The sequence below is a fragment of the Petaurus breviceps genome, unplaced genomic scaffold (assembly GCF_028583685.1).
Source record: "Petaurus breviceps papuanus isolate PSGF00001 unplaced genomic scaffold, PetGlider_PUasm1.0 90702, whole genome shotgun sequence".
Taxonomy (NCBI): Eukaryota; Metazoa; Chordata; class Mammalia; order Diprotodontia; family Petauridae; genus Petaurus; species Petaurus breviceps.
The window spans coordinates 8,662,298-8,676,121 of record NW_027187317.1 but is presented as its reverse complement, the minus strand read 5'-3'; the positions used below and the strand labels follow the sequence as shown (position 1 = coordinate 8,676,121).

At 36.5% G+C, this 13,824-nt stretch overlaps 1 protein-coding gene across 4 annotated transcripts in view; it reads left to right on the top strand.

Moving 5' to 3' along the window:
- The first annotated feature begins 346 nt into the window (after positions 1 to 346).
- The window catches only part of KCNK2 (potassium two pore domain channel subfamily K member 2), a 280,559-nt gene continuing 267,081 nt past the window's right edge, over positions 347 to 13,824 (top strand). For 2 of the 4 annotated variants that reach the window (XM_069066045.1, XM_069066047.1), the window contains exon 1: positions 348 to 1,349. Coding sequence is in view for 2 of the 4 variants with exons in the window: in XM_069066044.1 (XP_068922145.1) it covers positions 1,300 to 1,349 (50 nt within the window). In the remaining 2 variants the exon portion in view is untranslated. Of the gene's footprint in view, positions 1,350 to 13,824 lie in introns of all 4 variants that reach the window. The other 2 variants (XM_069066044.1, XM_069066050.1) reach the window with 2 other exon arrangements.

Sequence of the window (13,824 nt, the reverse complement as noted above, 5' to 3'; positions counted from 1 at the left end):
GCACAAGTGCTGTTTTAGTTAGGTAGGAGGGTCACATTACTTGGACGCTGGCATTTTAATGTACATTATCACATTTATTGTCCTATCAAAACCAGATGTTTAAAATTAGGGCTAGAAATTCCATAACACAGATTGTATTACCTCTGGGTCACCCTACCACCTAACACACACTGCTCAGCTGTATTTTGTTATGGCTTTAATAAGAGCAATAATGTGTTTCCACAAGTTTTAGACTGGTATTAGATGACATGTGGGCTAATTTTGGTGGGTTGAGCATACCAGTAGGGGGTTATGCAAACCAGAGCAATTTGCTTTCCAAACAATGGGAGAACATGTGAAGAGGCAAAGCTAATAATCACAGCATGGTGTTTTTTCTTTCTCCCTCTGTCTTTCTCCTATTCATTCTCTCCAAGGTCCCCAAAACTTTTTCAGTAATGGAATCTACCTCCGATGAATAACTTTCTCAGTCCAGCCAAGCCTATTGGATTTTGCATCTCATTTTCTTTTCCACAGTGCATCAACATTGGCAGAATTAAAATAAGGAGGCTAACCAAATTGATAGTATTTCTGAATTGAAAAAATGCTGTAATCAATGCAAAGTTAGATAAGGTAAGGAAAAAGAAATAAAAGCCTATGTGGAGTCAAGCCAAGAATTCATCTGTTTGCATTAATAGGTTCCAGCAATGGTACTACAGGCACGGAAAGCCTGTTCGCCACTGCACTTAGCAAGCACACTAGCTTAAAAATAAACTTTGACAACGTAGATCTCTTTGTCCTTTCAAGAATGGAAAACATTATGTACTTCAAAGCATACTAAGGCTGACTCTAAAATATACTTGGGATATTAATCCTCTAGCAATTGGTAGGATCATTATATGGCATCCAGTACATGGATGCTTTGTGTGTAAATAGTACATGAGCCCCAGAGAACTAGTGAGAATAAATGGCACTAATGATTTTGATCTGCTCACTCATAGTGAGGAAGAAGCATCTGTCTTTTAAAGTCCTCTGGAACAGTTGGGTTGCATTTCTTCATCATCCCTAATCAGGGAGTATGCTCCTGAGCCAAATTGCTAAGACAGTGAGTATTTTGGTAGCATAGTTCACTAGCATTCAGCAACGCACATTCACTTTTGAGCCCTTTGGACAGGAAATCCATCTATGGGAGCAGCGTTCATGAAAGCAAGAAAACAGTATGGGACGATGGCTCGGGAGTGGATGTGACCTTGTTCAGAGAATTACAGAGAAGAAACCTTCAAGGAAGAATAATATTAAGGATCCAAAGCATGATGACTCCTGATGAAAACATCACCAAATGATGAACCCACGAGCAAAAAAGACTTTCTTCTGTAAGTATTTTTTTGCAATCTTCTGAGCACCTTATTTTATAGCAAAGAAGGCTCTTTTGGAAATTTGCTTTCCAAATTTTTGGACCATGGCAGATCTGCTTGAAAACTAGTATTTTATAGAAGTCCTTATTACAAACTAGTTTATGATTAAATTCATTGAGTCACTGCAAAATACAGGGGTTTGTTTCTTTGTTTTTGTCATTTTTAAACAAGTTGTACATTAATACAGGCATATTTGACGCTATAACAGGTATTTTCTATCAGACTTGCACTGTATATAGATATAACACAACTATTTTAGGCACATCTGTAACTTCAGTGTATCTGTGGAATAATGATTTATGCTTTATCTACCTTGTCTCTCTGTTGCGACCAGGACCTCTTGCAAAAAGGGAGAATGAATTTCTTTGTTCAGAAAAAGGTTTATGTATAATTTAGAATTTATAGAGAAAGAATTTTATCAGCAAGTTTCAGAGTCTTATTTGTATGCTTGGGATGAGATGATTTAGAGCCCTGGAAATGGGCTAGAGAAGATGCAGGAATTCCCACTTGGGGTCAATAATTAAGACATGTTTTTCCCCCAAGACTGCAGTGGGCTTGCTGGGTTATTTTATGAAAGGCATTTAGATGTTCTATACCTTTATTTCTCCATATATCAATTGGAGAAAGTAATATCCTTTGCCTACCTCTGCCAAGCTTTCAGGAATATTGAGGGATAAATGAAGTGATTTTGGAAATGTGATTTGAGCTCCTCAGAAGCATAGCTCTATGTAAATGTAAAATACAGTAGAATATCTTTATGATACCAGTTTTGGGGGACAGAATGGATAGCTTCTTTTCCATAATGCTTATGTGTATCAAGGGCTAATCCTGTTATACTAATATATCTTCTTCAAGGAAGGGGGCGCAAGATTACACTTAAGGTAAAATTAAACCAAATGATAAGATTTTTCTAGATAGTTTACTCTGAGTTTTTCTTTAACAGCAGCAAATTATCTGATTATTTTTCATTTGAATGATGTAAGACTTAACACTCATTCAATGGTGGTGCTCTTCCAAATACCTCACTGACATTAAAAAATCCATGTCTAGGGAATATGTCCTATCCAATGGTTGGCATGAACATGTAACATTGGGACAAATGACTAGGCAAACATAAATGATCAAGTTCAGAGCATTACTGTGATTTGGGAGGTTAGTTAGCTCTGCATACAGATGGAGGAGTTTGGTTTCAAGTGTAAGGGGAGCAAGAGAACCAGCAACCATAGGACTGGGGGAAAGGGTTCATAGTGTTAGATTGAATATGTGTCCACATCAAGGAAGAGCAGGGAAATAAGAGAAAAAGAAAAATGTTCTAGAGGAAAAAACAGAAGAGTGGAGAATTATGCAGGTTAGGGAAGTTTTATGTGAAATGGAGCTGGGTCCAAATAAAATTTTTTGAAGATCATTGAATGGCTGTATTACTTCTGAGGATGAGTAATCTTTTTTTTTTTTTTTAAAAGCAATTGGGGTTAAGTAACTTGCTCGAGGTTACACAGCCAGTTATTTCTGGGTGTGGTGCTGAGTGTCTGAGCCCAGGATTCGATCTCCAGGTCATCCCAACACTGGAGCCGGTGCTCTTACTCGCTGAGCCACCTGGCCACCCCTAAGCAATTGGGGTTAAGTAACTTGCTCAAGGTTACACGGCCAGGTGTTTCTGGGTGGGTGCTAAGTGTCTGAGCGCGGTATTCGATCTCCAGGTCTTCTCAACACTGGAGCCGGTGCTCTTACTCGCTGTGCTACCTGGCCGCCCCAAGATGAGTAATCTTAAGAAGTAATTCATAGGAACTGTTAGAAGACTCAGTCTTGTATCAGTGGCATTAAAATGAACCTATTGTAGTCTGTGGACACTTTCCAACATTAAAGTGAATCGCCTTATATAATTCCATAAATTCTCCTTTTCTTCTTGGGAGTGCCACTAATTCACCTTGGTTTCTCTATCTGGACTTATTTCTACTTGGAAATTAGACCTTTACCAGGATCATATTGAGGTGCCTGCATAGAGAAGGTGATGAATTGGTGACCCATGTGCTAATGATATTAGAAATGAAAGGGATCTCTTCTGTGTTATAGTATGAAGATCTTCATTTTCAAGCAAAAACAAATGACATTATCTAAGATCCATAGCTCTTGTCAAAATAAGAGAAGGATGTTTGAATGGAAGATGAGTATAGACCTATTGTACAGCATGAGAATTTAGATTTTTAGAGGATTTGATTGAATATGTAGTCTTAAACCTAGTGCTCAGCAGGCTCAGTATTGAACATAGTGCTTTGTACTTAAATACATATTGAAGTAAATTATTGATGAAATCCTATAATTTAAAAATTTTCTAAAGGTTGCCATTATACCAAGTAATGAACAAGCAGTAGAAAGAGATGCCCATATTCTGCACATAGTGGGCTCCAAATATAAAGGAATTAGAAAATAAAGACCTCACTTGTATGGAGAAAGGATGAGCAAGACTATCAAGGGATATTGATCTTAGAAGTTATAAAGATTTTAGAATACAGTGGTATCTGAATTCATGTCTTCTTGTAATCACTTTATAAATTGCTTTGGAATTGATTTTCACTTTTTTAGCTATCTTCCATGGCTTGGTCAACTGGATCTGCCATGCTGTAATCCAACTTAGGCACTAAAATAGCTCAGAAAAGTAACCATGGTTAAGTCAACCCTTTGCCCCTGGTTATTGGTAGAACTTCTCTACCTGCATTCGGTAACTTATTATGGCCTAGGATCTCTTAGGAGAAATGGAAGGAGGAAAAGTGTTTTGAGGTTGAAGTAGTTGACTTTTATACTTCTTATGGTCTTCTTGTACCTGCTGGTTGATGCAGGTACAGCCTTTGCAGAGGTCAAAGCCATGTGAGGAATTTGAGCTCATGGTAGGTCGATTCACTTCTGTGAGCTCCCTTGTAAAGAACAAAAATACAGTATTGTTCCATAAAGCATCAGCCTTGGTCTTAAACACTGCTACTTAAAATTTCTTAGCTATATGGTGTACATCACAGGGACAGAAATTAAAGTATAACATCCTATTGTTTGATTGAATATTTCAGCCATGGTGCTTCCTATGCCTTGCAAGTAGAATGTATACAGGAGGTTGACATGGTTACCAGAAGTAATCACATTAGAGGGAGAAGTGCTTCCTTGGAAAATGAAGCAAATGACAGATAACAAGTGTTGCTGGGTACTGAATTTGCTGTGTGGTGAAAAGAAGAGTTGCCAAGGGAAAGCGCACTTGGAGGGGAGGAGGGAAATGTTTCCTTACTAAGTACAATGGCAAAGAGAATCCCCTTAATGTTGACCAGCATAGGAGAGCAATCCCTCCTCAATCCTTTGGTGACTTAAGTATCTTGAGAATCTGGGCACCATAATAATGCGTAGATGTAAGCATTATAATTGCTCAGTCATCTTCAGGAAAAAAATGCTCCCAAATAATTCCCAACATCAATTATTGGGATCAAACTTATATGCAATAGTGTCAGTGCATTGGATGATTGATGTTGGTGATATGGATGCATATTCATTTAGTTCTAGTGAATCTAGAGGAAACATGTTGCTTCATAGTAACAACAACAATAACTAGCATTTTAATAGTAGTTTAGGTTTGCAATGCAAGCCTTATGAAATAACATGTTATCTCATTTTATCCTCACAACAACCCTGTAAGGTACATACTATAAATATCCTCATTTTAAAGATCAGGAAACTGAGGCTAAGAGAGTTGAAGTGACTTCCTCAAGGTCATTCGGCTAGTATCTGAAGCAAGATTTGAATGGCAGACTTTCTGACCCCAAGTCCTTCACTTGATCATGTAACATTTAGACAATGTTAATTGAACTGGTACTTAGTAGGTAGAAACAGCTGAGCTTAGCATCCAGTTATCATAATGAATGATGTTAATTACATAATATTCCTCCAAGGTACTCCATGTACCTACTTGGTCTCACTACCTCCTTTCCCAGAAAGCTCCCTAGAAGTGGTCTTCCAATATCCTGATGTCTCTCCTAATGTTTCTTGTGTCTGTCTCCCTAGAAAAAGGCTAAAACGCCTAGGAGTCTTGTGCCTTGATATCTAAGGTCTTTCTCTGAGCTTCTCCTCACCCCTTATTAATTTGTCATAAAAAGTTGATTTATGGGCACTTCAAATGATGTTATCTTATTATATATGGGTATCTTTTGTGCTGCTTGGCCTTGGTTCCAGAATTGTCAATTATGACTCTGAGATCTTTCCTCATGCATCCTCAAGTGTGAGTTAGTATAATTCCCTGGGATCTCTTCTTATAGGGTGAGGAACCCTATCAGTCTACATTTCAGGGGAAGAAAGATCTGAGGTCAATCAAGAACTTGTTTGTCTTGCCTATCTGAGAAATGGGAGCATAACAGGATCATGACTTGGTTTTCTGACATCTCATAAGGAACCATTATGCAGTGATATCTGCCCATAGGCACTGCTAAACCAGACCATGCTCCATACATGTCTGAAGCTTTTCCTGTAATTGCCATTGAGGATAAGATTGAGCTGAAAAGAATTTTTGTCTATAATGAGCATAATGAATGAGGATGTGGACTGCTTTGTGGAACACATTAATAAAAATAATTAATATGAAAGAAACATTTGCATAGTACTTTTTACTTTGTCTAATTTTATTTTTTGTTATTAACACCTTGTGCTTTATGTGTTTTATTTTTATATCAGGTTCAGTTCTATATAAGGGAAGCTTGGAGTCAGTTCAAATCTGGCTTTAGATGCTTACTAGCTAGGTGATTCTGGGCAAGTCATTTAACCGTATTTGCCTCAGTTTCCTTATCTGTAAAATGAGAAGGAAATGGCAAACCACTTAAGTATCTTTGACAAGAAAACCCCAAAAGGGGTCATGAAGAGTTGGACATGACCGAAATGACTGAATAACAATGACAAAACATTTCCATTTATGTCCATATCACCCCATTCTTGTTCAATAATTAGGTGGCACCATAGTGCATGGGGAGCTGGGCTTGGAGTCAGGAAAACCTGAATTCAAATATGGTCTCAGATAGTTGCTAATTTTGTATCCCTGGGCAGGTCACTTCTGCCTGACTCACTTTCTTCAGCTGTAAAACAAGTATAATAATAACACATACCTCCCAAGTTGTTGTGACAATAAAATGCCATATTTGTAAAGTGCTTGGGCATACTATAATGTGTGGTATATAGTAGGCACTTAATATATACTTATTTCCTTCTCTTATAAAAAAGAGTAATAGTTCACACCCTTAATCTACTATTTCTCAAAGGAAAGGAGGGAGGCACATTCTTTTTCAATTCTTTCCCGGGGCCAAACTTGTTCATTATAGTTATACTGAGCAGAATTTTGCTTTATTGTTCTTGCTAACCATTGTTGTGTATATCATTATCCTGATTCTATTAATTTTTCTCTGCACTAATTCATATGACTCTTCTTGTGATTCTCTGAATTCTTCATATTTGTTCTTTTAGTGCAGTTATATTTGATTGTATTCATGCATCATGACTTGTTTACCCATTACCCAATTGATGAACACTTTTTTTTGTTTCCAGTTCTTTACTATCAAAAAAGGGCTACAACTAGAATTTGATCTCCATGGGACCTTTCCGTCTGACTTCTCTGGGGTGTATGTCTTGTAATAGGAACTGATTCAAGGGGTATGATATCTTCAACACTTTTTAAACATTAATTCCAACTTGTTTTCTAGAATTGTTGGACAATTATTTGGCAACTGATGTATTCGTCTCATTGTCTTTCCATGTCCCCTCTAACTTTGGCTCTTCACATTTTTTGTCATCTTTCTCAACTTTCTGGGTCTGAAGTAAAACTGCCAAGTGATTTTAATTTGCATTTCTCTTATTAGTAAGTGGGGCAGCACTGGATGTGGAGCCAAGAAGACTCATCTTCTTGAGTTCAACCCTGGCCTTGAACACTTACTAGCTGTTTGACCCTGGGCAAGTCACTTAATCTTTTTTGTCTCAGTTTCTTCATCTCTAAAATGAGCTAGAGAAGGAAATGACAAACTACTCCAGTATCTGTGTCAAGAAAAACTCCAAATGTAGTCACAAAGTGTTGTACATGACTGAAACAATTGGACAACGTCATATTAGTAGTTATTTGGAGCAGTTTTTTATGACTGTTAATAGTTTTCAATTCATCTTTTGAAAATTAATTTTTTATATTTGTGCCCACTTATCCAATGGGGAATGACCCTTTTTTATGTATTTCTGTTAATAATTCCATATATAACTCAGTCAAGTGAGATAACATTTTATAAACATTTAGCACAGTGCTGGCACACAATTGATATTTAGTAAATGCTTGTTCCCTTCCCCTTTCCTATCAGATCCTTATTAGAAATAATTGAATCAAATATTTTTGCCAGTTGATGGTATCTTTTCTTATTCTAATGACATTGATTGTGTTCATGTAAAACTTTTCATTTTCATATAAATTTAATATTTTAAAAATTATGTCTTCTTATTTTCTCTATCCCTTATTTAATTAGAAATTCTCCCCATCCACAGCTATGAAAGGCACCTGATCTTGTTTTCCTCTGACTTCTTTTTAATGGCATGATATTTTATATTTAGATCCTCTATTAAGCTTGAGTTTATTGTAGTATGTGTTATAAAATGTCTATGTGGAGGTTGGGGTGATTCTCTTTTGTAGAGAACAAGAAGAGAACAGCTAAACTGGGCCATTTGAGAGGCAGTAACATATAACAGATAGAAATAGGGACTTGGAGTTAGGAAGACCTGAGTTTAAATCCTGCCTCAGTAGTTTATTAGCTATGAGATGCTAGATAAGTCATAACCTCTGTCAGCCTGCTTCCTCATCTATAAAATGGGGGTAATATTGACAGTTTCCTACTAGAGATTTTGTGAGAATAAAGTGAAATTGTATCTATATCTATCTATATAATTTTTTTGTTCAGTCATTTATCAGTCGTGTCTGACTCTTCATGACCCCATTTGGAGTTTTCTTGGCAAAGACACTGGAGTGGTTTTCCATTTCCTTCTCCAACTCATTTTACAAATGGGGAAACTGAGGCAAACAGGGATAAGTGGTTTGTCCAGGGTCACACAGCTAATAAGTATTTGAGGTTGGATTTGAACTTAGGTCTTCTTGCCTCCATGTTTTGTGCTCTATCCACTATACTACCTAGCTGCCCTTTGCAAAGCACTAGAAAAATCCCTCAAGTTATGAGAGAGGCTTTTATGTTAATATTTTGAATGATTTCCATTAATTTATAATCAGTACTCTGAATGGACCCCATATGAAGGATTCTATCCTTAAATCTCTGAATAATCTACCTCCCTCATATTTTACTGGCTACTTTTTAAAATGAGTAATTATATGTACTATTCCACGCACAAAGGCATAACTAACGATATCTACACTATATCTCAAATTGCACTCTCATTTTTTGTTGTCCTTGAATCCCTAGTGCTCTGTCTACTTGTGATAGGATAAATATCTCCTCCTGTCCTCCCCCCAACAAATACATGCTGAATCCTACCCAAACACTAAAAGGAATAAATATTGGGCAGAAAACTCAAACCTGTACAAGATTATTCTGCAGATTTAAAATGGCAATGTGTAAAATTCATCTCTTTGCTCGAAAGAGGTACATTAAGTACAGAGTGAGATTCAGGGCTAAATCACTTTATCTTTCAAACATTCTAAAGACAGGTTGTCTTTATGGATGTCAATAGTAAGATGCAAGGTTGGTTAATGCAAATATTAGATCTCTACCCTCAAGGGAATGACTGGTTTCATTTCTCATCCAACCATACCTCTTTGAATTTCTCCATCATGCCTCCAAGAATCTCATCGCTAGGAACTTCATTATCCTGCGAAATCGAATCATCCTTGGTACTCACACCTCATTAGCCTCTCTGTTTGGAGGATGGGGCAAAAAAGCTCCTTCTAAAACTTCCATTTAGGGAGTGGATTCAAGTCAGCCATCTCTTCATTTTCTAGCCAGTCTAGCTAGTCCTTTTCACTTCTCCATCATGCTCCCAGAAACACGTACTTTCCCCTCCTCCCCTCCCCCCACTTTCATCCTTTTCAGCATCCTTTTGTTAGTTGTTTTCTCCCATTAGATTGTAAACTCTTTGAGGGCAGGAGCTGTCATTTTTTTCCATAATTGTGTCCCCAGTGCTTCGCACAATGCTTCACCAAATGTAGGTGCTTAATAAATGTTTATTGGCTGACTGACTCATTTCTGAGTGAAATATCAGGATACTTCTTAAAATCAGAATGTTGTGTGGGTGGCACAATTGATAACTTTCTTCATGAACTTAGTGTAGCTCCAATTTTTTTAAAAGGACTTCTTGTTTTTGGTTTCCTTATGCAAATGTTGGTTTAAAAGTGACTTCACTCATTAGAAACCTTAGAGAACAGCACAGAGACATTGGGACTGAGCGAGCACATTTTTCCTTAAAATAGAAAAAATATCTTACAGAAGAGGCTTTGCTTTGATGTTCCTCACCCTGCATTCTCACTATTATACCTTTGCTATAGACTGTAAAGTCAGAGTAAAAGCACCACAGTTAACAAGATGATGTTACAGGGTGTTAAATATGATGGTGGCAAGTGGCATTTTTTTTCTACTTAGACATTTTTGTGCTCTTAAAACTGGAGAAAAGAGGGCAAGGTGCATAGGAGAATAATAGGTAAAGCTTCCACATTGACTTTTCTTACTTGTGTATTTTTCAACCAGTCTGGGGAATATCACTACCAACTAAACAAAAACCAAAAACAAAAACTTTGTTCCTTTTTGCTTCATGTGTTAATATTTTCTTTACTGTTATTCCATTGGTGGTGGGGGGGGGGAGTGAGTGGTGGAAAGGAAATCAGGAATTCTTACTTTCACAGGGTTGAAATTTCTTCTTTTCTTAAACAGATTTTAGTGTTCCTTGATTTGGTATGAAGCACCTTGTCTTCTCTATATTCTCCCTAGGAACAAATGGAGGGGACACTGCCAAAGTGAAAGCTTTCTTCACTAATTGAGTCTTATCCTGAAGCTAGGAAAGTTGATTTGGAGAACATTTTTCAGAAGCAATTAAAACAAGAACTGGCATACATAGCACCTTAAAGTTTGTAAAACTCTTTGTATGTGCCATCTAATTTGATCCTATTATCCTTATTTTATAAATGGAGGCACTGAGGCACAGAGAGGTTAAATAACTTTCCTAGGGTCACACAGCTATTATGTATCTAAGGTAGGATTTGAACTCATATCTCCTTGATTCTAAATCCAGTGCTCTATGTACTGCATCATCTAGCTACCTTGAATTTATTTCAATTTTCCAGTACAGTCACATGTCATTATTATCAATTCAATGATATTGGAATGATATATCTTATTTAACACTTTGTATCTCACACCAACCAATTTCCCTTCAGGAGATCATTTGTTAAGGAGAGAGAAATCCTTCAACCAGATAGCCAGTATTTGCCACCTGGGCAGTTTCTAATAAAGGGTCAGGCATTGCCTCAAATTTTTTTCGTTGAAGTTTGCCATCTAGGTATTGACTAAGCTGTCAATTAACTGATGTCATAGAAATCTGACTTTAACTAGATGAAATTGTTTTACATATCTTAAATATGGGGGTATCTTTATGCCTTTGCCTGACTTCTTCTGTTAGAAAGAAACTGGTTTTTTTTACATATCTTTCATTAAAGAGGAACATTTTCTTTTGGACCATGATAGATATAATTTTACCAATGTCACCAATGGATGTAGATCCTTTTTAGGTATGACACTTTCTGCTCTGGAATGAGAAAACCAACCTGGTCATAACATGGTGACAGGATAAGTACATATGGGCTTCTTTATTATTTAAATTCTAAGATGTGGTAAGCCACAGAGTAATAGGAAGACAGATTTGCTCTCTGGCATTCCTCCATTGCAAGATTTATCTTTTCCTTCTTGATGGCTTGGCGAAAGTTTAAGGAAGGACACTGTGAAACAAACACGTTTGAAGCCGTTGTTAGTGGACTGGTGCATCCCATAGTACTTGGCAATTAAAAGCATAATAGAATAAACAATTAAAATAGTACTCTATGGATTATTTTCATATGACATGAAAAAAATGAACCTTTTTGAAAAAGCAAAAAATTTATCATTCTACTAGAATCATCCATTCTGCTTTTGTTGATAGAACGTGAGCAAAAATGGAAAAACCCCAGGGAAAAAGTGGGCTGTATTTTGTCTTTTTTTTTTTGTCAGAAAATTTTTTTCAAGTTTCTCCACATGTGTTGAGGATAAGGAAAATATAAATTTTTAATTGACATAGAGAGAAAAATAATAGCTAACGATGTTATAATGTTGTTCTACACAGAAATTGGTCATTTTAGTGCTCTTTAACTGAGCAATTATTTTCATTTATATAATAAATACAAACCAACGGATGACATATAGATTAGAAGATGCTATTAAACTTTTTAAGAAATTGAACTCTGTTATCAATTTATTCAAAACAAGAAAAGAGAAATTTATCTCTACCCAGGAAGTCCTTCCCTCTCATGATGTCGTGTTTACGTAGTAGACCATCTGCTATCATTTCTATCAACTGAAAAACCTGTGACCTTTAGTGTTTCCTCTCCCATCCCTAGAAACATCATGGGTATGAAGCACATGGAAATGAATTTTCCAGGGGGTGATGGAAACCCAGATTATCTTCTATAACTTTCGTCAGTCTTGACTCTTCATTTTCCTGACACATTAACTCTCTGGAATCAGTAATTAACACCATCATTTGATTCTGGATTAAAAAAAAAAAAGGTATGCATTTTATGTATGTTTAAAGCACATAGGGTATGAGTAGGACCCAGTTTCAGAATCTGGCTCTTACTGCCTGTGTGATTTTGGGCAGATCATTTAATCTCTTTAAGTCCTTGTAAAAATGAAGGACTAGAATTCAGAAGTTCCCAAACTTACTTGGTCTATTGCTCCCTTTCTAGGAAAAAAAATTACCAAATTACCCAGCACCCCCCTGGAAATCTACTTTCTTTAATCTTTGAATTTTTTTTAAATTGCATAATTTCAAAAAGATGACACATCTTAAATTTAATGATTTATTATAAATTTGTGTTTCTTTCCTACATTGAAATTTTGACGATGAAATCTTGTGTCATATAACCATATAGCATCATATTGTAAACAAATCATTACAGGCTCAAATTCTTGCTGATGCATTCTGGACTTCCTGACAATACATTCCACACTCTTGCCTGCCAGTGCTTGCTTGTTAAGACCTGTTGGCGGACTTGACCATTGATTGGTTATAACTTGCACTTAGTGTGTTTATTTGGGGAATAATGTAATCATTACAACTTTATCTGTTACATAACAGATGAAATGTATGTTTTTCAAAATTTTCCTATCTTCTTTCCTTATGCTTCCACTGCCCCCTTACTTTTATTCAATGCTCCCAAATTGCACCTGAGGCTACAACTGACCCCCCATCATTTCAGTGCTCCCTGGGGACAGTATTACCCACTTTGGGAACCTCTGACTGAACTGTAAATATATAATCATACAACCCATGACTGGCAATTACTCTAAATACCTTGGGCCAACAGAGTGTACTGCTTTATAAAAAGAATATTTAGCATTTTGATAAATAATTTAGATTTTAAAAAGTAGATTGGAATACAATTTGATCCCATTGTGATTTTTTTCCCTATCATTTTCTCTAGTCCCCCCTCCCCATATGATAATGATATTTATAGTATAAAATTCTTCCAACTGTCCCCATTTTTGTTACAATTATGCATGGAATGTCATGCTTTGGCACTGCTTATAGTCAGAGTTAGGATATCACACAGAAGATATTCAAACACACTATATTCTAACTAAGTTGGCTTATTCTCTATTCTCTTTATGTAATATTCCATCTCCAGCCTCTAGTCCTTTGCACAGGATATTTTTCTACCATGCCATCAGTGTTCTCTTTCTTTACCTCCACTTTTTGAAATCCTTGGTTAGATTCAAAGCATAATTCAAGTACCTCTTCCAAGAGACATTTCTTGATCTGAAAAACTGTTAGCATTATCTCTCCCTCAAACACATTTTACTTTGTATATATTTTGTATTTACTTATAGATGTGTAACAACAGATGGGTACTGGCCCAGTGGGACTGAATATATCCCAAGGGGCCCCATTCCTGAGAATAACTTTTAAAAAGAGGGGCCGGTTTGTTTGTTTGTTTGTTTCTTTCTCTCTTTCTCTCTTTCTCTCTCTCTTTCTCTCTTTCTCTCTCTCTTTCTTTCTTTCTCTCTTTCTCTTTCTTTCTCTCTCTCTCCCTCCCCCCCCCCTCTCCTTAATTTCCTTACATCAAAGCCCTGGTGGTAAATAGCTTAAAGTTTAGGTTTAGCTCATATCTAGGGATTTTCCCAAGACAGAGTAGTGA